The sequence below is a fragment of the Phalacrocorax carbo genome, chromosome 2 (assembly GCF_963921805.1).
Source record: "Phalacrocorax carbo chromosome 2, bPhaCar2.1, whole genome shotgun sequence".
Lineage (NCBI taxonomy): Eukaryota > Metazoa > Chordata > Aves > Suliformes > Phalacrocoracidae > Phalacrocorax > Phalacrocorax carbo.
Window position 1 is genome coordinate 113,350,734 of NC_087514.1, and position 27,933 is coordinate 113,378,666.

General features: G+C 42.5%; 1 protein-coding gene across 1 annotated transcript in view; it reads left to right on the plus strand.

The window, feature by feature from the left end:
* Window positions 1–26,230, plus strand: part of ITPRID1 (ITPR interacting domain containing 1) — a 74,872-nt gene extending 48,642 nt beyond the window's left edge. Inside the window, exons 7-12 of the mRNA XM_064441802.1 lie at window positions 15,630–15,715; window positions 16,084–17,595; window positions 21,166–21,293; window positions 22,126–22,237; window positions 22,924–23,277; window positions 24,200–26,230. Coding sequence (XP_064297872.1) covers window positions 15,630–15,715; window positions 16,084–17,595; window positions 21,166–21,293; window positions 22,126–22,237; window positions 22,924–23,277; window positions 24,200–24,256 — 2,249 coding nt within the window. The 3' untranslated portion in view covers window positions 24,257–26,230. The remainder of the gene's footprint in view (window positions 1–15,629; window positions 15,716–16,083; window positions 17,596–21,165; window positions 21,294–22,125; window positions 22,238–22,923; window positions 23,278–24,199) is intronic.
* Window positions 26,231–27,933: the final 1,703 nt, after the last annotated feature.

A 27,933-nucleotide genomic window follows, 5' to 3' on the forward strand; every position in this document is an offset into this window, starting at 1 on the left:
ACTCTTCCAAGCAGCATCAAAGCTTTGTTCCTACTCAGTGAATTATTTGCCGGACTCAGACAAACCCTTATCAGCCAACTCTTAGATCCCTAAGAAATAAGTCAACCAGGAGACTGGAGATGGTGGCTCTGCAGCCACTCTGTACCCAACTCAACAACGACTAGGCAACCAGGACGTTCTGGTGGCAGCATGGCCTCTACCCCATCATCTGAGACTCCTATATCACATAGAATATCACCACATGAGCTGACATAACATTGAGTCATGTGTTAGAAAATAAGTTATTTGAGGAGCCTATGAAAGGATTAAAAGAAAAGCTGTTAGACCAGATGTTATGCTGTCATTTGGGGCAATCTGATTTTGGATCCTGAGAAGCGTTTGCTGTCAGGGGTGGCGGTATTGGGGAAACAGCTGTTCAGCCTCCAGAACAGGGAACGCTTGGCCTTGGTCTCTAGGGACCCTTGCTAACCAGTGCTTAGAACAGGACTGGCAGGTTTTTTTGTTTCGTTTTGTTTTTTAAATGGGACAGAAATTTAATGTGAAAGGTCTGGTAAGTAGCAAGAAGCAGATAGCAAGGGACAAAGGTGAAAGTTTGGTGAGCCCTCACCTTTTGAGGACTACATTGTATCACTTTCGGGGAGCCAGCACAAATACTTAAGCAACCCAAGTTCATACACAGGTATCTAAAATAGAATTCAGATATCCACTGGTGTTGGTCATTCACAGATGTTATTGGCTGGAGACACGGCTGGATTTGTGGGAGTTAAATCATGAGCCCGTTGGAGGCAGTGGCATAAGCTCTCCTGACTTCAGCCAGGCCAGTGTTTTCATCAGTGTGTGGAATTTTCTTAGTAAACGCTAGAGCTGAGTAAAGGTGATGGAGTATAGCATGAATCTCTCAGTCCTGGAGGGTTTATTTTTGTTTTCAAGTGATCTGTAAACATACTTTTGCTGTTTTGCTAGGTGTTTTTTTTAACTGTGTAACAGATTGCATAGCTACAGCATTCAGCTGCTCTTGCCACGTCTTCTGGCAGGATTGTATGCGTCCGGTCTGTCAATGCATGACTCCAGTGACTTTGGGAGCTTAATGTCAGGTCCTTGTTGCTATTCGGACTGTATGATTTGTCGCCTGAGTTACATGAGGTTACTCTGATTTTGTTTTCTGATTGATGTTTTGATCTTCATGAACAAAGACATGCCCCATATCAGTAGTCTTGCTCATAGGAATATCTACACAAAGAAGAGCAATTCCCAAGAACTGGTGCAGTGGAAAAAACACGACTTGGACAAATATTCAGTGGGAAATTAAAAAAAGGTAATATGGACATAGCCCAGTGGGGAAAAAAATTTCAAAAGCTAACAACATACCCACAAATGTTTCTTCCTTTCTTTGTCCATCTCTGAAAAATGACTATGCTATTTAATGATGAAGGAATTAACAGATTGTATAGGTATATCAATCATAATATAAGGGGAAAAAAGTAACCATGTGCCCTGAATACTCTTTTAAGACATAGGAATAAGCATGTATTTAGTAGTAATTTCATGACAGAAAATGCAGGAAGTATTTATCTGTTTTTAAATCTGCTAAGACTGTCATCCAGTTAAGTGATCAATGAAAATCATACAAGTAAACTGAACCTGTGTAAGATTTATGCCTTTGCAAAACCACAATATCATTTCAGAGTTTTGTTTAAACACTGGAACATATATCTCTCTCTCTCTGTTGTTTTAGTGTTGTTGATGCTTGGCCTAAATTTAAAGTGGAGATTTCTGGCTTTTTTTTTTTTACAGGGTTTTTTTCATATTCTTTCTCTTTTCCCCACTGCTTTTAAATGGTGTACCCCTCCATACCCATGAGAGTTTTATTGTGACTTCAACTTGCTCTGCATCATGGAAACAGTCTAAAAATTGCCAGTTGTGAATGTAATATTGTTAGTAGTGAATAATACCTAGCTCTTAAGAAGCTTCCTACCAAATTCAGCGGAATGTGGCTCAGGGAGGACCCATAAGCAGGGGTCCTCAAAACAGCACCAAGTGGGAAAGAGAGTCCATCAACAGCCTACACAAGGAAAACCTCAGCTCCCAGGAGACCGTGCCTCAATTTAGATTTGGCCTCCCAATTCCCTGGCACACAGGCTGCCTATTTTCCAAGGCTCATGCAGTGCCTGATACAATAAGGGCCCACTCTCATTTGGTTGTGGGCTCTGTAGGAAAGGATGTTGAGTAATGATGAAGATGTGAGATCCTGACGTGACCCTGCTGAAATAGGAGCTCACCTGAGCAGGAAAATGTGAAGCGCCCACTATGAGAAGAAATAGAGATAGATAGGAACAGACTGCTTTGACTAGATGGAGCATATTAGAGACGGGTGACTTATGGAAGTACTTGTCCCAGTGGTATTGTCCCTTGGCTCTGTAGCCTGGCCTCAATTTTAGTCCAATTGCTTAATTTTCTACACTCCCCATGAAAGCCAATTCCCTGGCTGCTGTGTGTCTTCTTTATATTTCTCCATAATGTAGATTCTGGCTGTTTAACTGCAGTAGGCTTTATGATAAGGCTTTTTTTCCCTCTCTCTTGGCAGAATGCTGAGACTTAATTTTAAAAGATGCTCAAACCCCCCAAACATCCCTGAATGACTTACAGGGAAAGCAGAGTGTTTTCTAGCTCTGTTTTAAAAAATATTACAATCTTTTTTATTAGGCAATTTTATCATTGTTATAAATAAGTAATTGTACTGGGGAGAAGGGATAATCCTTATTTAATTAAATTCATCTATACTCCCAGGTTGGCAGCAACCAGACATATGTGAGACTAATACCCACAGCCTGCCTGTATGCATGTGCAATTAAAAATTCACTCTACAGTAGCACTGGCAGTTTAGTGTTGCTTTTGGCATTTACAAATTCTTTTATTTTGTGACTTTTTTTTTACCATACACATATGCTGGAGCAGATGTTGCTTATTTGTTGTTTATTCAAATCTGTAGGCTCTGGCAGCTAACTCCATTGTTCTGTAATGAAGCTTTATTCACTGTCCTGTATTAGGACCCAGCAAATGCATGACAGACAGAGTTAGCTCTCAGCAGGAACTACAGTTATTGTCCTTACTTATTGGCTGTTTATATTCTAAAGCTCACAGTTGAGAAAGCTGGCTGGGCAGGGTAAGGGGCTGGGGATGCTGTGTGCCGAGGAAAATTACTTGACTCCACTCACTGTATCTTTGCCCTGATGAGGTGCAGGCTTGCATGTAAACTCATCTGTTGCGGGGATTTCATATTCAGCACTTGAAAAATAGAGCTGTTCTCCCCCTCCACCCCCTCTTCCTCCTTGTTCTCCCCCCCACCCCTGCTGCTCCTTCCTTTTTCAATTAGCCTTTGTAAAGCACTGGGTTTAACTAAAGGATGTTTCAATGTTGCTCACCCCCATTAACTCAGCACGTGCCTGAAAATTCATTAACAGCAACATCTATTAGGGAGGCATCGGAAGTCCGTGTTATTTCGGTGCACATTGTAGTCACCTGCTCCCCCTTGCTCCTTATTTACTTCCTTCTCCCTCTGCGGGGTGGCCACGCACCCGAAAGGCAGGAATTCCTGCATGGTGCTGACCCAAGCGGACACGCTGCTCCCAGGCGCTTGAGTGCCAACAGAAAGGCATTAGCCTGCTGGAAAAGCCCTTGGTAGCCCACAAGGCAATCAATCAGAGAAGTAACCACTTCCATCTGGCTCCCTGTGACATGGTAGCTTGCTACTGAAGCGCTTGTGATTCATCTTGTCCCAACGAGTGGTGCCAGGGATTGCATACACCCAGTTTTTGCGGCAGCTGGGAGCGTCCTAGCTTCCCCGCATGCTGAGCTAACACATTAGCTCCTGTGACTTATCAAGTAGCAATTCTTTCAATTATCACACCTTCACTCCTCCTACTCACCAACTCCTCTGATGGTTTGGCACCATGGGAATATTCACAGAATGCAATTGGTATTTCTTTTAATTGACTGAGTGCCAAGAACGTGAATCCTGTTTATTATCCATTATCCATTGTAACGTCTGCTTGCAATTGAAGGAGCAATGTCTTCAAAAGTGCAAGAAGAAAAGGCACATATATTTCCTATGCTTCAAAGAGTGCAGGATTTTCCATGTACCTTTCTCTAGTTTCAGTATTAAGAAGTGAACAGCTATTTCATATTTCTTATTTGCTGTAGTGCCTACATAACACTGTTTTTCTTCATATGTAACACAGTGACTTTTAGTTTTAAGTACAGATTAAAGGAAAGGGTAAGGCAAAGAGATGGCCAGAGGGAAGACTTGCTAAAGCTGCAACCAAAATCAGGAGCTGAGCTTAAAATGTCCTACAACTACTCTTGTGTTGATACTGCCCGACATTTATGTTAAACATTGGCATTGGTTAATGATCACATACAGTCTCCAAATATAAGTTCTCCCTTCATAAAACATGATGAATAATAGATCCATAATAGATAGATCCCTCTCTGCAACAGTTTTATCTTCTGCAGGTGACCTGGCACAAAGGAGACATCTGCCTTCTTTAGCTGCTTTGGGTTGCCTCTATTTGATTTATGATGCCACAGCCCATATTTTTCCCATCTTCTGCAAATGAATCATGTAAAGGCCTTCTTATTGTTTCCCTTTTCTTACATAAGGGACCTGTAAGTGTGAGTAAGAGGGAGCTGTATCATTTCAATGCATTTTGTAGTCTGAAGGAAGAAGTCTGGAGGGAAAGTCCTGTGGTCTCAGAAAGAAGCAGAGACTGAGAGAAAAAAGCAAAGTGAAAGCAAAGTTGTGAAATGGTGAGTCTTCAAAACTCCCTGCACCTTCTCCATGTCCAGAAACACTGTGAGTTGTCTGGTTCCCTCAGAGAAGTCCTCCTGGAAAGACAACTTATTTCTGCAGCTCTTGAGAATACTCTGAGTGCTTTGCTTTGCCACAATCCTCCTTGATGTATCTCACACACATGCATATGTCTAAGTTCAGCAATGGATATAAAGATGGAGACCCAGAAGGAGGTGATGCCGTGTTCACCAGCACAGAAACTGGACAGGCAGCAAAGATAGAAAGTCTGGCAGACTTCTGAAATGGCTTCTGGGAGGTCGTGCCACCTGCCAGTGGTGTCAGGATGCGCTGCCTGCAGTCCTTGGAGCTTTGGGGGATTGTATGATTTTCAGTGAGTACATTCCTAAAAGTCATTGTACATTTATAACATTTTGTTGCATGTATGTGTCATATTTTAGGTCCTACTGCAGCAAGCTGATTCATCCTAGTGGGAAAGGATATGCACACACCGCATACTTAAGGCAGATGGCCCAGTGAAAGTTATAAAACCTGCTGTTGTTTAAATCTTAGGGGGGAAAAATACAAAATACCTTTGCTATCCAGGACAACCAAATGCTTGAGAGACATTGGTTTAGATTAACAGTGATAGTCTTTTAAACTAGAACACTTCTGAAATGAAATCTAGTTGTGCTAAAGTTATGTGCTGAGATCTTGAAAGGTCTTTTCTAATATTATGTCTGCCTTTTCTTCCCACACCCTCAGCAGAGCATAGGAGGGTCAGAGCATTGCTTGTACAGTCATGGACCTCCATGTTGCCGTACTAATGGTTCCAGCTGACAGTCTGACCCTTTGAACCTTGCTGCAAAATTCAAAGTCCCAACCCCACATCCAGCTCAGGCTTCAAGGCAACTTTGTGAGAACATACATACTTTTTCTGATGGCACCACATTGCTTTGCCATGGCTGCTATGAGAGTGTTGATTCCCCTCATGGTCAGTGACAGCTGGGAGATGGGGACCTTTGCTGTTACCCTGGGTGTATTTTTATGCTCTAGAGAACTCTGAATTCTTTATGGGTAAGAAATGGCTCCTATTCCATAGATCTTCTACATACTTGTCAACTACTGGCTGATAGTTAGCATTTCTCCTAGGGAAAATATCATTGACAAAGAGAGGCAAGCTTACTAAGCCTGACACTCTTAGACCCCCAGAACACAGTTTAATGCCTATTACCATGGAAATAGAGCTATTATAATTCACTGTTGATCTCTACAAAGTAACACCCAAAAGCCAGATACCTGCTCTGGCCTCCCAATTGCTTTGGACACTGCTGACCAGGCAGAAGTTGTAAGACCTAGCAAAAACATAGGGGCTTTTCACTCATGTTTCTCAGAGGTCTCTGTAAGGGTTGCTGGAAGCCATCCTCCGTTTTGTGAGGTGCTCTCATTGCATAGAGCCCTACGAGGCTCCCTGTGATCACTTATTTTTTTATTCATTATCTCCGTGCAGCTGCTACTGGGAGAAGTTGTGATGTAACGTGATCTACAGTGTAGGCTGATGACATTCAGCTCTACCTCTCATTTTCATCAGAAGCAGACACAACCATCACCCGTCTCTCCCGACATTTGGCAGCAGCATGAATCTGAATTAATGACAGTTGGCTGAAGCTCAGTTGAAATAAGATGGAAGTGATACTGACTCTCAAGGAAAGTAGGAGGAGGACCTGGCAAAGTTTGAATCTGTTTCATCAGCTGAGGGAAGATAAAAGACCATTGTCAAAGTGACTGTAATTTCAGGTTTTGACTAGATTCATCACTACTCCTAACCTCCCAGACTGCAGAACCATCATTTATCACGGAGAACTGCCTACAGTGTTCTCTCTTTTCCTGTCAAATTCAGCTCTTAGATTACTCCTTTATTCTTTTATCATTTCTAGGGCAGTGTGTTCTTGCGTAGGACAGGCGGGAGATGAGGGGAAGCTCTGACTCGCAGGGAAAGCAGCCGCCTTGCTCCCAGACATGGCAGTTTGCAGGGGTGCGCCTGTCACTCTCAGCGACAGCATGGGAGATTCACGATGTCAATCTGTATTACCAAACCTGACATGACCTTTGTCCCCAGCTACTTTAAATACTTTCTGTAGCTCCAGCCAACCTATTAAAGGGAGTTTCCAGAGTCATGGGCCAAATTGTCCTGGGGATATTCTTGAAAGGGGCAAAGGTGGAGGCTTCTGGATGGTGAACCTCTGCCACCAAAGCCCACAGATGTCAGTTCTGAACCCTTCTGGAGATGCACAGGGTTGTTCACTAGTGCAGGAAATCAAATACTTTTCAGTGATGTACAAAGTAGAGAGCATGCTTCTTCCCTTGCCCATATGCATCTCTGATTTGGGTAGGGAGGAGATTAAATGAACATTTAAAAAAACCCCAAAACTAAAAAGCTTTAATTTTTCTTTAATGAGTTACTTAACAGAATATTATCAGCTAATTCGGTTCTTGTCCAAAGCTTCCTTCTATACATGAGCTCAGGACAACCTGTAATGTGAGAGAGTGAAAGAGAGAGCCAACCCACCCACCCACCAGCCCCAGGCATTTCACAAAGAAGTATATTTATACCTGCTGTCGCAGTGCTGACTGTAGTTCGCAGCAGATGTACTGAAGCTAGTTTTAAATCAGTAAATATGTGCATCAGCTTTAAAACATGTTAGCATCTAGTGCAGGTACCAGTGGCTGTCTAGCTACAGCATTGAGGAGCTGACAGTGCACCCTCTCACCCTGGTTTTCAGACAGGTTTTGCAACCTGGGCAGCACTCCAGGCTGCTGTGCTCTGACTGCCGACTGTGCTATGCCATGAGCATGCTAGACATAACCGTACTATACACTGAATCTTAAGCCAAAAACTTGGCTGGAACTTGGTGCAAAACTGCTTTTTTCCTCAGGTGTTTTGGAGGAGGACTGAAGCTGAATGCTCTGATGATAGATGTAGATTTGCTACCTAGCTATTTCTATCATGCTCTGGGACAGCGCAGTTTGTGTCACTAATGCTCCATGACCTGGTTCCCTCAAGTGCTTATGGCTGATACCAGGAGAGCATCTAGGCCAATATCCCCCCAGGGGGATGTGGGCACCCAGAGCTCTGCGGGGAGCCGGGCCCTGGGCGAGGAGTGGGAGGCTGCGCAGAAGGACGTGAAGCACAGTGTGTGCGCTCCCTGTGCCCCTGGAGCTATGCACGTGTCTCCTGCTAACGATGGCTGTGACAGCCAGACCCCGTAGATAACCGTGTAAAGAACTGCAAAGCTGAACATGGAGATGAAGCAAAATATTGGTAGCTGTCACACAGCATATGTGCCCACCACATTTCATCCCCCCCGGCCCTGTCTCACCTCCATGGGGTGCAGCATACATGCACCCCTGTCCCACATGAGGTCACTGCAGTCATGGGGGCTGCAGGGCTTTCCCCACTTTGTTCACAATGAGTCTGGCTCCACCCCCACAGAAAGAAAAGTACACCTGAAGTCCTCCGTATGCTGGTGGTACCCAAAGTAATGGGGAGAACATTGCAGACTGCGTGAGAGCTGGGGTAACTGGGTTTTGACAAGCAGAAGGAAATAACTCAGAGGAGCCAGGTTTTGTTCACCTTGTAAGCTCTTCTGAGCATAGACCATTCTGTTACCTTTGTACAGCACCAACCAGCCTAGTGGGGCACAACTAGTAATAGAAATTGCTTTATGTAGGGCTTTTTTAAAAATATATTTTCGCCCAGTCACACTGTGTTAGATGGTTGGCATGAAATGCCCCTTCAATTCAAAAGGAGCAAGGGATAGACAAATTTCTTAGCTACACTTGTTTTGGAATGGGAGCTTTTGCTGCATCTGGTGCATTTTGAGGTGTATTATTTGCTTTCAAGTAATATGTCTATTCTAATAATATAGTTTATCTAATTTCTGCTACAATGTCATTGAAAAATAAAATATGCAGAAGAACATCAATAAAAACTCGTAGTTTGTGCTGGCCTTTGGAAACACAATTTGTGGTTTATGTGCTGCTGCCATCTGGTGATTTTTCTTCTGAAATGCAGCACAAAACTGAGATGTAACTGTAACGGGGTCGGTGCTGTACCCCTGCTTCAGTGATGAACAGTTCTGGACTGATCTCTCTTACGGGCAGGTTGTAGAACTGTGTACTGTATTTGGCTAGAAAATAAATATAAACTAGATCTCAGTTTGCTTGTTCATCACCGTTTCTGCAACATGGAAAGTGAACCAGTGTTATAAAAGTTGTGCAGGAATATTGAAAGAAAGACTAAGAGTAGACTTTTCCTTTTGGATTTCAGTGGCACTAAATGAAATATATATGTTCATAGTCAACAGTCAGTAATTGGTGCAGTTGCCTGCTTCTCAGGCTAAGGAAAGAAGGCACAGTATACTGGGAACAAAGCAGATTTACTGAACATTACCATAGGATCAAGTTTTGCCACATACCTGGGAACTGATATGAATAACATTTCTTTTCCTGAAATGCTGAAAGTTGTACAAAATTATTTCTTCTGGTGCACCAAGGTTAAGTGAGCTGCAGAAAGTCCACTGTTCTGCATAACATCACCAAAAAAAGGATTCTTTGTGGCTTATGCAGAATAAATATTTTCGGGGAGTTTTATTAGCTCTTAATGGCCATCTAGTAGAGTGTTATACTTAAAACTGATGGTGCCTGTCCTCTCTGAGTAGCAGGAGAGCGAAGTAAGCTGTAGCAGTTCTCCCGTCACAGGCCTGGACCATCTGTAACTGCCATGCAGTTGATATATTCCTCTAGCACACAGTAGCTTGTCCTGCAACATCATTTTGTGCAATAACATAGGTCAGGCAGTGTTGTTGGGGATAACATAAAGATTTACCACTTTGTAGAGCAGGTAGTGTGAAATGCCTAAATAGGAAGGATCCAGTAACTACTCGAAATGAACCTATTTCTATTTTGAAGTCCTTTTTTGTCATGTAGGACAGAAATTGATTTTTTTGCCTTGTGTGTTGCAAGGTTTTGGAGAATCAGGGCCTTCACACCTTCCAGACTGCCGCTAGAGCTGTAGTGTTGAGCAGCTTTGGTGGACCAAGAACTTTTGAGTACTTGATGGCTATGCTTGAGAAGCAAATCACAAAACTTGCAGAATGTAATAAAATATCTGTTCAGTTCTGGCACTTCTGTTGACATGGTGCCACCTTTATTCACCCCATCTCTTAGTGCGTTTGACTACTGTTGAATTCAATTACTGTTGCATGGATCTGCTTCTCAAGGCCCACTCAGTGAGATACTTGTGTGTCAGTTTAACTCTGTGTGTGGGAATGTTATGCATAGACTTAAGCCTGAATCTAGTTTCCCTGCTGAGTTTAGTCTGAGAGTTTAAGCTGTGATGAAGTTAATGCCTTGAGAGTTTTTTTGTGTGAGAGACTGCAAAATGCCTTTCCTTATACAGTGAAGTGGAAAACTCTTATTCTGAGTCCTTCAGGCTTCTTTTTCTTTTACTAAATATGTGACTAAATTGTGGCTTCTGTGTGTTATTTAGTCCTGTGTATGTAGCAGATAGTTTTAGAAATATTTATCCACATCAATGTCCAGCAGCATTTAAATAGCTACAAAAATGTCCAGTATTTGAACAGCATTGCTATGTCACAGTTCACCATTCTGCTTTTTCCTATGACAGGATGAGCAGTCCAGATTTTAATTTGTGAATTTGAAATTTGAATATGCACAAATGTCCTTGCACTTGAAGTTTTGTTCCTATGCTTCCCTGCATACTCAAATGATGTAGAAAAACAAATATTGAAGTACATTCACCAACGTTAATGTGATTCAAAAGGCATGCAAAAAATGTGCTATTATTTACAAGCAGTGCAGTAGCTCTCATGACATCTTTTGCAGTTTGCGAGTATTCTCCAGGCTGGAAACTAGGAAGAGGTTGTGTTACTTGCAGCCAAGTCCACAGAAAACCAGCTGCAGAGTCTTCAGAGGAATGCAGAATTGTACTCCAGCACTTATTTTCTTACTAATTAGGGAATATGCTTTCATTAATGGTGAACCTAGGAGCCTGATAATTTCGGAAAGTTCCTGCACTGACAGTTGCTGAAAATGGAAGCCACTGTATCTGCATGCAAATAAGGGAAGAGAAAAAGTCTCTTAATGAAATTGGATTGAACAAGTAAAGGGCTGGAAAGCTCTGGGACCTTTGGGATTTGGAAGGCATGTACTTTCTTACATGATACAAAATGAAGCACAAATCTGATTAGTAAGTTCCTCTAACCTATTTTTATTTAAAATTCAGGCAGAACAGAAATAGGATTCAGGAGCTAAAATCTCCCAGTTCAATTAGCACAGAAAGGCAAGGAGCCAAGGTTTTCCTCTCCAAGGTCTTCAGGGGCGATTCTCAGGTTTTCTCTTTCCAACATAGCCAGATGTATTCTCTGCACAGGGGCCAGAGTTGTAATTTTTAGTTCATAGTTGAATACTGGTCTGTGTCTCTACTTCTTCTCCAAACATAATTTATCTTTCCTTAGTGTGATGCTATGCATGTATTTGCAGAATCTCTACGGGTTTGGGTGTCTCCACACACTAGGAGAACTGAGTAGAGCTACATGAATAATGGATATTTTGGTTCAGTGGCTGAACCAGACAATCAGGGGGAAATGCAGTTTGGGTAGTCTAAAAAGGAAAACATGTTTTGCTCAATGTTCAGGTGATTTAAACTTTTTTTTTTTTTTGCATCTTCTTTTTCAAATTAAAAAAATGTGTCTTCTTTCAGAAAAAGAAAAAAGCATGTTTGAAAGAGAAAGGCAAGAGCATTTTAAAAATGTCAAAATAAACCACGTAAATTCTGGCCGACTTGTGTCCTTCCTAAAGACAATCTTCCAGTTGCTGAAAGACTCTAGCACATTTAAAAATAAGGAATTGTTTCTGTGAAGAATTGGTTTCTTTAAAGCGACCTTGGCCACTGCTGAAAGGGCTTTAGATGTTAGTCCATTCTGAGAAAAATCACCACCAGCATCCAGCCTGGACATTTTCAGAAACCTGGTAGATAGAGGAATTTGTCCTAGGAGACTCAGCAAAGACCTGCTTTCGATCTCTGCAAAGAGTCAGTCTCCTAGCAGAAACTCAAGCTATGATTATCCTTGCTGGGTATTAGAGCCTGCCAAGAAAAACTCTACGGTTACCATTGACAAGCTATTAACATTACTGAAAATTTCACAAAGAGGAAAACGCTATTCCTTCTCAGGACAGCAACAGGCATGGTTTAATTTGCTGTCTTTCTTAATCCCTATTTGGGACACTAAGAAGAAATGAATTGATAGATTGGTCCACTCTTAACCCAAAACACAGTTTCCTCAGTATGCAAATGCTACTCTCCATTATGCAAACATTACTTGGCTTTGGTATATAGACATTAAACCAAACTATATTTACATAAGTTGAAACTGAGCTACCTCAAATTGAAAAGGTTATCATGTTTAATCTAGCTTTGGCACAGCCCCTGCCTGCAGCGCAACCTACCTTCCCAGCACAGCCCTGATCCACATTGCTCCCAGGAGTGTGTTGTTCAGCTTGAAGTCCTTGTGGGAGCACTTCGACAATCTCTTCATAGCTTTTTTTACTTCACCTTGACTTGGATGCCTGTATTCATTTTTACTAAGTCTTTTTTAAAGTCCAGATTTCCACTGAAATCAAGGGAATTTTGACTGGCTTTGAATAGTGTTACAGAGTCAGAAAAACATCTCCTCTTTTAAAAATTCCTTATCTTCACCTGCCTACCTTCATCAGGGCCTGGCACACTGGGTAGGATCTTGTAAGCCAGCGTGGGATGCAATGATTAAATTAGGCATCTGAATGTAGATGGAAAAGAATTGCAGCTCAGACCCTCAGGGACTTCACTTTGTACTGGCTATATGGGGAATTTAAGCCTTTACTGTAGGGGTATTAGTTCCTTACACATCTAATATGTCAGTAGGTGCAAATTAGATGTGACTACTTGGTCTGAGGACAGGAAATCACAGTAACAAGCACAGGTGAACTGTGCTTAACCTGGTTCTCCTTCTACTACACTTTTCTTATCCTTTATAAGTTTGAGCGGCTAAAGTCACTTTGTTTGTTCAGCCTGGAGAAGAGGAGACTGAGGGGACACCTCATCGTGGTCTACAGCTTCCTCACAAGGGGAAGAGCAGGGGCAGGTGCTGATCTCTTCTCTGTGGTGACCAATGACAGGACCCGAGGGGACGGCAGGAAGATGTGCCCGGGGAGGTTTGGGTTGGATATTAGGAAAAGGTTCTTCACCCAGAGGGTGGTGGAGCACTGGCACAGGCTCCCCGGGGAGACAGTCACGGCACCAAGTCTGGCAATATTCAAGAGTGCTTGGACAACGCCCTCAGACACATGGTGTGAGTTTTGAGGTTGTCCTGTGCAGGGACAGGAGTTGGGCTCGATGATCCTTGTGGGTCCCTTCCAACTCAGGAAGAAAAACAAAAAAGGTTTCTGTTTTGCTAACATAAACATTGTAGAAATTGGATTTATGCTCAGAATGGTCATTAGGTTCTATTATATTACCATTTTAAATACATAGACAGCCTTTCGGAGTGGTTTGAGCCTTGATTTATGTACACACCTTGCATGCTTAATCAATGAGAGCCATGACAGCAGAGTACACATCACACCTCCTTCCAGGGCGAGTCCAGGGAGACACATGGAGGTCTTTCTGTAACTTAACTGTAATGATATTGACTTGGTCTGCAGACATTTCATCCAGGCTTTAATGTCTCACCTAAAGATCGGAGTCCACTGTCACATGTTTTGGGTAGCTCCCCAGCTAGTACATGAATGTAGATGTGGGTGGGAAGTCTGCGTGGTTGTAATACACAAACACAGTTTACCATTGCTGGAGCAGATGCATCACATTTATCGTAATAAATGGGTCAAACTTGGCTACAGCCACCTCATTCTGACCAGGTCAGAAGATGAATTTCAACCACACTTACTCTTCCATTAAAAGTTACAGGGTTTTTCCCTACACGTAATTTCTAGCAGCACGTCAGCTGCTCTGGTATCCTGCAAATCTCAGAGAAAAACAGGCACCTTACACTAGGTAAGCAGATAATGTGTGTGGTCTTCTAACTCTGCAAACTTTAAAGCCTGAAGGTCAGTTCTTATGATTGTAGGATATGATTGAGTATTTGAGACTCAAATAATTTGAGTCTGAAATTGGTTGGAACTACAGCAAATGTAACATTACAGTTTTTCAAAATTTTTACTAAGCCTTTCTTCATTTTTATGTATGGAAAACTATAGGCCAGACTGACACAGTAGAAGCAACAGCTGGGAAAGATGCAAAGGGTAATTGAAACAGCTTTTAAATAAGTTTAGAGAATCTGTAGAGCAGTTTCCCTGGGGGAGAAGCTGAACCATGATGTCGTTTGTGGGAAACTGCAAGGATGAGTTTCGAGACCACCCACAAAACAGGCAATTTTCAGCAACATCACTGCAGATTTTGTAACGTGTGAGATGGGAACCACATATTTCTCATCCAAAATAAGAAAGTGAGTGAGTGACTGACTGATGTGCTGATGATGATACCAGGACTGACAGTGCAAGTAGTTAATTTAAAAGCCATACAACGATATCTGGTTTTGATTGTACAGTTGCTGCCTACAAATAGATCGTGTGATTTTCATTAATTGATGCCCAAGATACAGTTTATAAAGCCTATATAATGTGTGAAAATATAATTTGTAGACTTTTTTTTTTTTTTGCATTTACCAATTCACATAAATGAGAATTAATAGCTCAGGTCTCAGAACTGCTAGGTGAATTGTCATATTTTCATGGATATGACCAGAAGATAAAAAGCCCTAGGATTCAGTAGTGGTTATGTATGGAAGGAGCAAGAGAGGAAGTGTATCCAGAGTGTCTCAGTCTCCAACTCTTCCCTTCCTCAGCAGACACCCTCAGCCTGCTCCCCCAACTCTACCTCTGGTTTTTGTGCCAGCTCTCTGAGAGTAAGGGCATTATCTGAGGATGAAGGTTATCTGAAAGTGCAAGTTATCTAAGGGCTAAGGAGGTATTGGGATATACAGGATAAGTGAGGGTTTACTTTCAAGCATTTGTACTTTTAAAGATGTTTGGCTTTTATCCATTAAATCAAATAGTTATCGGTGTATAATTTATTTAATTGCAAAAGTTGGGGTAAGAATTGATTTAGCCAGATGATGTGGCTGTTAGATTAGAAACCTTCTCTGAAGTAAACCGAGAATATCTTCCTCTTGCCTTTCTGTCTTGCCATGCAACCGTACATCATCTCTACTTGTTACTGTGATTTCCTGCCCTCAGACCAAAAAACAACAAAGATGACACATGGTGCCTCAAAGTAGAGACAAACTGGTCTAGGGAGGGGCTAGGGCAGCTACCTTTCCCTGTGGGAGTCACCTGGTTGAAGCCCTCAAAACTACGTAGGTATGAATAAGACTTAGTCTGGGCCAGTTCTAACAATCAGAAGCCAACATTTTTAGCAAGGGAAAACAAGTGGTTGGCTGCTTTTTAGGTTCTTTACATTGTGTATGTTGTGTGAATACAGCAAAATCTGAAATCTGCAGTTGGTGATTACACTGATGAATAAGTCGATGCTTAGTAACACCAGCAGCAGGTATCCTGAGCACATTTTTTTATTTTTTCTTCTTGCAGCAATATTGCAGATTTCTGGCCAGGATCAAGAACACTCTAGAAATGTACACTTACAATGCCCCTGCTTAGCTCTTTGTTAATTTTGGCTGGGTACTGCTTCTTTCTTTCTATTTTTTCTTAACCTTTTTGTTTTCCCCAGCAGAGGTGATGGTGACAAGAACAAGCAGCTGCCAGTCAGACATCAGTGGATTCATGGAGGAGATGCCAGCACCTGTAGTTTTACAGGTAAGAAATGACAAATAGTCATTGGTAGGTCTATGAAAACGCTAACCCTGGCACAAGTAACACACAAAAAAACATGAAGTTGTGAAATCTTCATGAAAACTAATTCATTCTCCTAGAAAACCTCAGAAGGCAAGAAGCTTTCTCAGAACTTTATATAACACTTCCACCACACTAATGCAAGATATGTGCAAGGTTACAGGCATAAGGGAAGAAATATTACAACAATCTTTAATTATTTGGCTCATTGGGTATTTAAAGATGTATTTAAAGATGTCCTGGGGGTGCCCAGGGCAAAACAGTGGTGGGCAAACCAATGTGATAGAACAAATGTAGTATTTCAATTCCTCTATTGTTTTTTTCCCCTTCAGAATGCATCTTTGTCAGGAAAGGTTAATTTTATTTCTGATATCCTCAATCAAGAAACAGGTCTGTCACATAGGACAGTTCTTCCTACGTTAAATCAAGATTTTCAACAAAGACCAGGTGATTGTGTGGCTAAGGTCCCCATCACAGCTTGTGAGAGTGTTTTGACAGTACCTAGATCAACAAAATCATGCAGTGACCAGGGAGAAGAGACTCATCTGCTGCTGGCTGCAGAAAATGGCAAGTATCAAGCCTATAATACTGAGCCACAGACCTTTTTACAAGAAATGGTAAGTGACATGGACAAGAAAGAGGGTAAAACTGGAAGAAAGCAACTGGAAAAAGAGGAGTGTGTAGATGAGCATAGTCCTTGTTTTCAGGGTGATACCCAGGATGAAGGAGATCCTACCTCCTCAAAATTTGATCATAATTTCTATCTTAGTACAGGACGCAAGAAGGTGAATGTAACCTTCATTAAACTGAGTGATAGAAACCTTGCAGTCATCAGTGGGAGCAAAATCATGGGCGAAGGTGAAGGTGAGAGGTGCCTGACTGAAAAAGACCTTGGAGTTGCATGTCATGAAAATATCCATCGAGGTCATGCAGGAGGTGTTAAAGGACCATGGTGGGGAGTGGAAGTGGTCAGTGAAGATGGTACCCTGCTTGCAGTGAATGAGGTGACAGATGGGCAGAAGTGTTGCAAAATGGATGGTGATTCAAAAAATACAAGATGCTTCCCCAGAACGGACCTGCCAGAAACTCTGCAGCTGGGCTCAGCAGTGCAAAGCAGGAGCAGTGCTGCTTCAAGATGTTCTCTGCAAGTATCTCAGAGGTGTCCCTCCCACCTAGCAGAAGGGCCTGGATTAAGTTCATCTGAAGGTCAAGAGACTGGTAGCATAGGGAAGATGTTAGGTGCCAACAAATCAGAACAGGGAGACTCTGTCCAAAACAGTGAAATGGCTTCTGCTCCTGTGAAATCTGTTACTGTTCAGATGTATTCAGGGCTAGAGTTTACTTCAAGGGTGAAGTGCACAAGGCAAAATGCTCCCACCAGTGGGAGCCTTGCTAGGGAAGACCTTGTGGAATTCTCTGACATGTTAATGCACCACTCTGAGAGTGGTCCTCTCATACAGTCAGACCCAGGGTCTTCAAAGGATGGTGTGAAGCAGACCACTGAAGCCTCCAGCCAAACTGATACCCACACCAGGAATACCAGGTGGCCACCAATGCTTGATCCACCCCATAGTCACCTGACAAAATCAGCCTCCCTTGACACCATGCTTCATGGCAAATACAGGTCACACTACTGGGGTGAAGCCTCTGGTGCTGGGGGTGCTCAGGGCAGTCACTGCTGTCACTGCTGCTGCTGCCACCATGGCGGATGCCCTTGGACCTTCCCCGTTGGTGTCTCTCCCCATTGCCCTGGGGGCTGCTGCTCAAACCATGCCTCCACCGAGCTGCAACACTTGAAAACACCAACGTTCCTGCAGCACACTGCAATGAGTAATCTTGCTCCGGTGAGTAGGTTTCTTCATATCCATGGTCAGCTGACACAATCATGAGTTAAATGCACAAGCTGCCTTTTCCTTTTCTCTCCTGCCATACTTGCTTCTTTAGTGAGACATATCTTGGGAATGTAACTGAGGAAATGGATGGGGAAAGAAGAAGTACTTTCTGGACAAAAATGGCAAGCATATCTGTGTACCTTCAGTTTTGTTGGGCTGCTTCATTTAGTAGCTTATATCAGTTTAGTCTTAAAACAGTTACTGCGAACTGGATGATAAAGTTTACAGGCCAAATGAAGAACTGAGAGATGAGAATGAGTTTCAGCAAGTTCCTGTGAATCAGCAGAGTTACAGTAACTGAGTATCTTACTGGACTGCAGAAAATACAAGGTTATATGATTTAGTGTAATCCTCTTTTACTGAGAACTCATTTAGGTTATTTTACTTAGTGTTTTTTAAAGACTAACTGTGGACACCCAGATACATACCATAAGCCAAACTGCTCTAAATCGAGGTGTACTGTGACTTTTCAGAGCCACAAGCCATTTTACCATGATAGAATGAAAAGCTTGCATTAAGGCTGCTAAGATGAATTTTTTGCAATAAAAATACTGATAGTAGAAAGTCACCAGATTTTTATTTCACTGTTCAGAATTGATGAAAGTTCCCAAAAGTTGTGAAAGATTCAGGGCATGTTGGGGAAGCAAGCAAGGAAGGTAGTGAGGAGTGGCTTTTGCATCCTGAGAAAAGTGTGGAAGAGGCAGCATACCTCCTGGTGGTTTGCAGGTGTTTCCATTTTTCCTCTTCCCTTTGCTTTTCATAAGGAAACGAAACTTGAACTGCTGCACAAATTAGGGAAGGAAATTATTAAATAAAAGTTCCAGAAAGTGAAGCTGGTGGTTTTTATGCTGCAGTATCACTGAACATATAGATCTACAATGTCTTGGTTTTGAACCGTATATTGGAAAATAAGCCTTCCGTCAGCTATCCTGTTGTTGCCACGAGGTGGCAGTAAATCAGTACCTTATGCTGGACTATGAAGCCTTTTCTCATTGCTGGACTGCTGTTCTGTCACTGTTCTAACGGAGGCTAATGGTGATTTGTCTTCTCTAGTCTGTGGACAGGGAATGTGGGAGGAACAGACTTTGCACCATACTATTATCCAAGATCTGTTCTTAGGGATACGGCTCCACATCCGAGTCACTGTGCAATAAGTGAGAGAATTTACTGAGTATTAGCCACTCTGCAGAGATTACAACTATGATTACTTTGTACTTTGCATTAAAGGTAAAGTAGTTTCTATATCTTTTACTGAGAGAAGCTCTCTCAGGTTACACACCATTTACCGAGAGCATGCATGGGGAATGCAACCACCATGGAGCAACTGTTAGACAGTAAATTTACCCTGTTTACATGCACCTTACCTTAAACAGGTCTTGCATGAGAGTAGTCCTGGAACACTTAGTTCCTCCCTGCATGCTTGCTAAGCCTGAACTCTGAATAAATCTATGTGAACTTGTGCTCTGCAACATGCTTAAAGAGTCGGTGCTAGGGGAGCTGCCTATACCTCATCCATAAGTGCTGACATGACTTTTTACCAAACCGACCCACATCGTGCATCTTGTATCTTTTGCATGGTGCTTTCTAGATTTTTGTTAGCCTTGAGGAACCAACTAGAAATTTGCCTGTGGCCCATTGACTTCTCCTTAGTGACCTGAATGACAGGAGCTCTTCAAATTCATTTGGCATATTTTTTGATGGCTCGAAGTCCTCAGTCTGCTCGGATTTAGTAGTGGGTAGAAGAAACCATGATTACTATGCGGGTACTGCTCACTTCCACCCCACACACTCCCATCTAGGAACAAGAAAAATGTCTAAGGATCAAGATTAAAATTTGGGGTGGGGGTCAAATATGCAATCAGCCAACACTTAATCTGAAGGTGCTTATAACACATCTTACTGCCTCAGTGGGGTGCAATTGCTACCCTGACCCACAGCACTAAGAGTACCAGCTGAGCTCCGCATGGACACTTAGGAGAGCTCACCTCCACTGCAGTCACAGGACTGGACCTATCAAACCGTTATTAGTCTCTAATTAGCCCTTTCTGGTGCAATCCCATGGCTGTTGGGGGTAGATTTTTTAATTTACTGCTATGGGATGTTTTCTCCCTGGGTCATGCACATCAGGAATGTGCCTGACATAGTATCTGCACTGAAATGGATATTGGGAATTAGATTTCTCAAATGCATGGGGAGCATCTTTTGCCCTCTAGCTGAGGCTGATCCTCCAGCAAGGACAGTTTCCTCGTGTTTCAGGCCTTGCTGGGACTGAGGGACACATTCCAGCACATGAACATGAAGACATCAACAAAGGACATGATTACAGGAATCCAAAGAGGTCAGGCATTTCTATGCTCTGCAAACATGCCTCTTGTTCCCTAACAGCTACAGTGGTCTGCAGTGGAGTGCAGATTTCTACATTGTCTTCCCATGACTTACAAGAGACCAAACCTGCTAATATGGGAACATGCCAAACACCTTCTTGCTCTTGGAGCAGTTTTGGCCTAGTAAGGGAGCATGCTTTCAGAAGGCAGGCAGTATCATCTCCAAAATTATTTGGATTATGTTGTCTGCATTCCTGCCCTGAAAAAGGTGTGAAAAGTCAAGCAAAATTCTTCAGTGTGGCTAGAAACTTAGACATTTCGCTGTCGCTAATGGGCTGCCATTGTATTAGTCCTGTGCTACAAAGCAGTAACTTGCAAATCTTCTAATTTCTGATGTACCATTCCTGCTCATTCGTCTCTCCTGCCATGAGACTTTCCTGGTGTAGGTGTCTGCATCAGGATAGATGGAGATGATCAGTCATACTAGATACCTCCTCTTAGTGAAGAGTAATGGTCACACTAATGGCATAGATCCTCTGACCTGTTACAGATGTATACTTTTGGATCAGAACATTTGCTCTGTTGCAGTACTTGCATGTACATCTATTGCAGGAAATGTCTACATTTGGTTAGATAAATCCAATTCTAGGTTTCTAACTGGTAATAGATGAGAAATTATCAGTGTAACACCTACCAGAAATCATCAGGAAAGACTCTTTTCCTTCTCATAGTTCTTACATATCTTCCATGTCTCCCTCTTTCTCCTTTTCAAAACAGTTTCTACCTTCTAGTGGACAGTAATTTAACCTACCATTAACCCATAGCAACTCATCCTGCTCAAATATAATGTCTGGCAGCAGTGCAATAACATCACAAATTAGCACATTGTGCCAGATCTTTGATAAAAGTCCTTTTCCTCTTCAATGGCAAAAAAGAAATTCTCACTGGCTCAAGTAGTGCCAGCACATAATCCTACGTGCTTCAGGAAAAAACGTCGTCACTGGGATGTGAGCAAGGCACCCAGAGCACACTCACTTGAAGTGTTATCTGGATTTTCATGGCAGCTGCTCACAGAATCCCTGTTGTGCAGGTACGAGGAGGACCCATGCTGTTTGGGCTGTCAGCTTCAAACACACTTGACATGGAAGTGCTCAAAGAAAACTGGTAAAGTGGGGTATCTTCTTGCTTTTCTGTGTAGCGTACCCTCCATGAAATAGAAGTGATGAAGAGCTCCTGCAAGCACTTCCAGGAGAAGCTGAATGAGATTGAACAGCGCCTGACTGAACAGCAGGTGCTTTTTTCTAGCATGATGCCAGAGGAAGGAAGGTAATGGCAGCCCAACACACTGACCGAAATCCAAAGCTAGCATCAACAACAGCCCGTGGGCACATGCAACATGTCTGGTCACTTGTGTTACCACAGCACTTCTGGTCAGTGAGGTGCAGCTATGGGCATTCCACAAGGGGAGGAGAAATGTATTGTGATGTGCTTTTTTTTACTCCAGCTTCTCCCCACACTGTTCAAGGCTCTTAAGCACAAGCATTTTGAAGGAGAAGATTGCTCCGTAGATGCAGGCTAGATTTTTGGTGTGCAACTACTATGTTTTAACAGCTATAGGAACACAGGAACAGATCTCAGTCAGCTGGATCTTGGTATCCCAGGTCAGTGGTGGGTTCAGGGAAGGGGGTGGGAGAGATCTGTGACAAATCATTTCCTTTAGGCCATCTACTTAGTGCTCATGATCTGTAGGGTGATGATACAGGAAAAATTGAACTAGCTCTTCACGGACTCAGCCCAAATTCACAGGGACTATCAAGAAGCCTCAGGTTCACAAAAAGTTCTTAGGAGCTTCCAGTCTTGAGCTGCCTGAAGGTAGGGGATTTACACAGTCTTTGTGCTGGTAATAAATCAGAAGTGACAAACCTACCCAGATTCAAGCCAAGTCTGCAACTACAATGTGTTTAATCTTGCGACTAGGATAATCAAAGAAATGAGGGTCAAGCAGACAAGGGCTGTTATTTATTATTTTGTTATGTATCCTGTGATCATGGGTAAAAGCAAGACCACAACAGAGGGACAAACAGGAATTATACTGGGACTGAGAAAAGGGAGGGTGTTCAATGCTTATTTGAGTGTGTTTTCACCTCTGTCCCTACAGGGAGGAAGGCAGAAACCTGCAACTCTTAAGGCAAGCCGTTCGTCAGGAAGTTGCAGAGCTGGAATTTCAGCTGAATGATCAAGCTTGGCAGGTCAGGGAGGCCATCCTTACGGTACGTTGCACAAGTCACTGCTCTGGGTCATGTGGGGAGAGTTTAAAGTCTGTCTCGCTATTCAGTGTTCAGAGTGTTAACTCTGAGGTACATCTGAATAAACCTTTCAGCACCAAGAATAGGAGGATTTCCAATAACAGACTAACAGTTTATGTAATCTGACTCTCTTCCTCTTTAACTGTGCTGCTTGAGCTCAACCACCCACAAAAAGTGCCAATACTTATAGAAGTGACTGTACTCTCGTCTGCTCTATAAAGGTCCCGTGATCTCCAGAATAGGCAGTCAGCCTACAGAATTACTGATAAATGGTTACTGGTCTGGTTCTTCTCTGAAACAGCTCTCCAGTTGATAAGTAGAGGTAAAGAGAACATGATCAGGGAATTGGTTACTTGTCTTTGATTCTTCCCTGACAAACTTGGGTTAGGGGGTCTAGACTGCAATGGTCACAGATTGAAGTCCATTTGGAGATTTTCCATTAGGCAATTGGTTCTACCTGTTGGAATAAAATGTCCTTTAGGCCTTTCTCCTCCTTTTTATGGCCGTATCGCCTTTGCCAGACATTGCATGTCTTCTTTGGACCAAGCAGAAGAAGCAGGCATGCTTCATATACTCTTGTGTATCCTGCTTGATTCCTTTTATTATATTTTTATTACTGCAATATGCTTTTCCTTCTATTTTCTCTGCAGCAGCTGGACCAATTACTAGTGGAACAATCCCATCTGTTTTCTGAGCTCGGACTCTCTGATTGGAAGGGAGAAAGAAAAGCCCAGAATAAACAAGCGTTTCCAGATGCTGCTGACGCTGCTCATCCTCAAAGTGGGTGCTCAGAAATGGTGCTCCAAAAAGCTCCTAGCAAAAATACCACAGCAACAGGCTTACTCTCTGCCCTGTGGTCAGGGGCACCCCCAAAGCAGTTTCCTACCAGGACAACACCTGAGCTGAATTCAGCTGAGTCTGACCCACAGGAGCTCTCCACCAGTAAAAAGGAAATAAAAGGACCTCCCCAAGCAAAAAAGGAGTTTAAGGCATTTTTACACAATGTAAGGAGTTGTTCCAGTCTCATCCTCAAGGCTTTACGTGGAAGGGATAGCTGACCTGCAATGTCATTTTACTAGTCTGTGTCTCATTGCCACAGCCTAGGTCAGGACCCTCTCCCACTAAGCCATGCATTCATCCGAAGGGACGGAGTGTGTGTTTCAGGGCACTTTCAGTCTGCATCAGCAGTGCAGGTAGAACTGGGACTGGACCTGCCATGATATTTCTCAGCAAGCTGCGGCAATGATCTAGATGTTCCAGAGAGAAGAACGTATACATATATGTGGATGGTATTTGCCTGGCTTGCTTGAACTTTGAATGCAACTGTTTGACTAATTAGTCTAGTCAACCCCGTCCCACCATGTGAAATCAGTAATTTACAGCTTCAATTTGCAGAGACCATTATCCAGTTTTACAAGAGCAGTCAATGTAATGAACTGAAGGTTTGTTGTTTTTCTGAAGAAATTCAAAGTCAGAAATTCTGGTCTCACAACATAACCGTAAAGAATTGTTTGCCTGCCCTTCTAAGTATAAAATATGCCTAGAAAATCTCTTAGATAGCTGCTTTATCGTTTAATGGTCTCTTCCACCAAAGCATGTCCCCCAGTTTTTAAATTCTCTTAAATGAAAAATCAGGGTTAAATTCTGCATAAATGTCATGTAAACACCATGGGAGAGAATGGTCTTTATTGTAGTCTTATACTACTTTCTTGATTTATGCTGATATTACCACTGATATTATCAAGCAGAATCAGGTTCTTTAGCACACAAAACAAAGAATAAGAACCATAGGCAGTGAAGAACGTGGAACTGAAATATTTGAGATCACATTTTGTCATCTTTTGCACCCATTTCCTTTTAAGACTAATCTTGATCTTTCTCTCAACATACAAAGAAAATAACACTTTTTTTTCCCTTTTTTTCCAGTTGCAGAAATCTTTCCGAAATTCTTTAGTTAATGACTCAGCAGAAGGAAAAGACTGATGGAGGACAGACTGGTGGATTTTGGTTTTAATAATTGTGGCCTTTTTCCTGAAATGCATGGCATATCACAGAAACAAATGAGCACAGCACTGCATTATAGAAGGTTCTGATCACAGCAGTTTTATTTGCGATGGGATGACTGGCCAGAAAAGCAGGCATTTTTAAAGGATGTTTCAAGGAGAGGCGCTATGTATTTTGCTATTCTGTGACTGCAAAACTTACTATGCTCCTACTGGCAATCATAGGGGTTAGGGCTGCTCTTTGCAAAGTCATTTAAAAGGAAGAGGAAAGGGCTTATTTTTGAGAAGAAAATTAAGAACTTGCAGGCAGCCCAGGGGATACCACTAGAAGGTATTCTCCTTATAGCTATTTATTTTAACACAGTCTTCAACCAATATTAATCCTCCAGCCCAAATTACCTTGTACAGTCCTAGCCACTTTCTAGCTTTTAACTTGATAGTAACTTGCCTCTGACTAATTTTATGAGGTTTGTATCTACTGTCAGTATCAAACCAGAAGCTTACAGACAGCTTATAAATTGTTAAATACCTGCTATTACTGTGGCTAGTCTCCTGGCTGTCCTCTTCCTTTCCTATTTGCTTCACATAAATCCAATTAAAAACAAAATGAGATTAGAAACACAAGATTTTCTACATTAGAAACCTTGAATCAGCATCCTGCTTCAGTTTTCTGGGGAGTCTGCAGAGCCTGGATTCATCTAGAAAAAGCCATGAGAAAAGACCTCTCAGGTTTGGATCACAGCAAAGAAAATCAAATGGTTCATTTTCAAAGCACTGCAGTTTGTACTACTGCTTTCAATTTAGCACTTCCCAGACTATGAGATGTCCTACTGGTGTGTTTGTTTAATGCTCTGGAGGGATCTTAGGTGTCATTTAGGCTTTGGTGTTGCAAATCACAGCTCTGCAAAGGTGCAAATAGAAGTAGCATTTGCACATGTTTAAGGAGAAAATGGAGTCAAACATGCTGAGCAGCCTCGAGGCTCCCTGCACCTCTACGTTGCCACAGATGTTCAGGGTAATAAAATGATTGGGAGAGAGAAGTAGATAACATAGGAACTGACAAGATCCTCCACAGCTTGCTGGGCCATGAATTTTACTGGTTGAAATTTGCCCCTTTCTTGACACCCCGCATGGGATTTGTACACCACTTCCACACCATCAAGTGTTTAAGAGTTTATACATCAAGATTTGTAATGGTTACAGTATCTCCAGGCAGCATGCAAACAGGACTGACACAACCTTCACCTAAGTCTTGGTGGAAAAAGCAATAAATTTGGCTTAGTTTTTTCTCTGTCCACTGGCTTATGAACTGCACTTGCAGATGTACCTCAGTTAGTGGAGGAAGGCAAATAACGAGCAAGGTGGAGGATGTACAACGATGCCCGTGCTGAACGCCTTCTGGAAGGGAGGATGGCTAAGAAGCTTTCTTACCTCAGCTGACCAGGGCTGTGATTCCTCCCATGAAGCAGTATGTTTTTTGCAAATATCACTGCAGCTTGATGAATAAAAGCTCTGTAGGTATGTGATGCTGCAAACACTGTCTGCCCGTCTTATGTCCATATGTACAGAAGATGGTATTGGCAGGTGGCAGCTCTTCTTGATTAGAAAGATCATGCAGGACCTCTGGCGCTATTTGAATCCTAGCATTTGTATTCTCAACCAGGACTCAATCTGATTCCTACTAACAAAACTTTCCTGTTTGAATAGTCTCTAGATGATTGGTATGTGCAATCACATTCCTCATTTCAATTTAATGATAAAATAATCTTGTGCAATCTATAAGGACAAGCTAGGGTTCACCCATATGCAACAGACACCCACAGATAAGTTACCTGGATTTGCATTTATAGCTAGATAACCTTTCAAGCCCTCAATGTTTTTTTAACACTTAAGTTGTAACCTTGTAGCAATAAAAAGCATACCAAGCGATGGGAAAAAGAAAAATCTTCTGACTTATTCTAGCACATAACAAGTGATATTTCACTTTAACTCCTCCGAGCGTGTTACAAGGGTGGCTGGAGTAAGCTTCATAGTGCTGCTGTTGAAGATGGGGGAGAAAAGAAAACACACAGTAATTTTGTGATCAGGAAAGTCCAGGGGTCGCATGCTGAGTGCGGGAGCCAGCTGTGCACCCACTTGACTCACAGTGTTACAAACCTTTTAAACTCATTTATTTCCCTTTAGGGCAGTCATAAGCAAATATGGTGGGAATCTTAATGATAACTCCACAGAATTAATGAAATAACAACATATCCGACTGAGTATCATAATTGCTCTAACTAGCTAGAACCATACAGATTAGCTTGCAGGCTCACAAGGCAGTAGGTCGTATCTTGGGGGGCGCAGGGAGGGCTACATGGCTTGCGAAAAGCATTAATGCTAGGCAGTTTGCAAGTTTGAAATTTGAAGAAAATTGACCCTGTGACACTGCAGGACTTCCGACAAAACAAAACACAATGCAAAAAAAAAAACCAACCAAAAAACACCACAAAAAACCCACAACCAAAAAAACAGACCACAAAACCAAAAACAGACTAGGTGGAGAAATTGAAGTATTTGAGCTAAAGAAGCTAGACTGCTTTCCTCCATATTCCACCTCTCCAAGTACAGCCATTGACTCTGTTTCACAGGGCTGTTGAGTACCCACAAAGGTCCATGCAATACAGCTCAGACCTGGTATGGAAAAGGGTAAGATGCATGGGGTTAGGTATGTTACAGCTGTGGTACGTTTCCCTGCTCTCCAGTGGTCTTTCAGCATCTCTTGCCCGCAGAAACCTAAAGCTGTCACCTGAAATCCTTGTAACTCCCTGTTAAAGGCTCAGCACTTCCTTAGCCCTGGTCACAAGTTCTGGAGTGCAAGGGCAACGTGCAGCCTCACCAAAGCAGGAGGGAGGAAAGGAGGGGTGTGGCAGGGGAAGTCAACTAAAAAGTGGTTCCCTAACACAGGCAGAAAATTCAAAAACTAATGATTGCTTTTGCCCACCCTAGTTCAGTAGCAATCTGTGTCACTTGGATTTTACTTCTTTTGTCATTGCCTTTTGCCTTCACTGGTTTTCCCTGATGCCCCATAAATCTTTAAACCCTGAAGCGAAAAGAAGCTGCATTGTGCACCAGCTTGAATATTGATTTTGCTAGAGAGTATAAAATCTAGAGAGATAATAAGGAAATCCATCTAAGGTACCCTGCCAAGGGCTCCCATTAGTTGCTTTACCAGGCATCAATTCAATAAACCCTCGAGAGCAGCACATGAATAAACATCAGAGCCTCTCTGGCATGTTAATGCATCAGTTGCCTAATTGTCAATGCTGCCAACAGACTCCAAGAAAAGTACTATCTTGGGAGTTCACCCCCTTCCAACTTCAAGTCCAAAGAAGATTTGACACTGGCTTAGATGAAGGCAGGGCTCAGGACAGGGGGTGTGACAGCTGAATATCATGGGCACGCCTGCTTTAAACGCGATGCTGACCTCCTGCTGGATGCACAGCCCAGCTCTACGTAATCTGGGCATGCTGCCTCCGTATTGCATCCCAGTGTGTGGTGAGGAGGTGCCCCAGGTCAGGCCCCGGGCTTTCCCTGGGCACGGCTGGAATTTGTGTTAGAAAAAAAGAGAGACTCAAATCTTGGCTTCAAGCAATAGGAATATACTGGTCCTCAGCT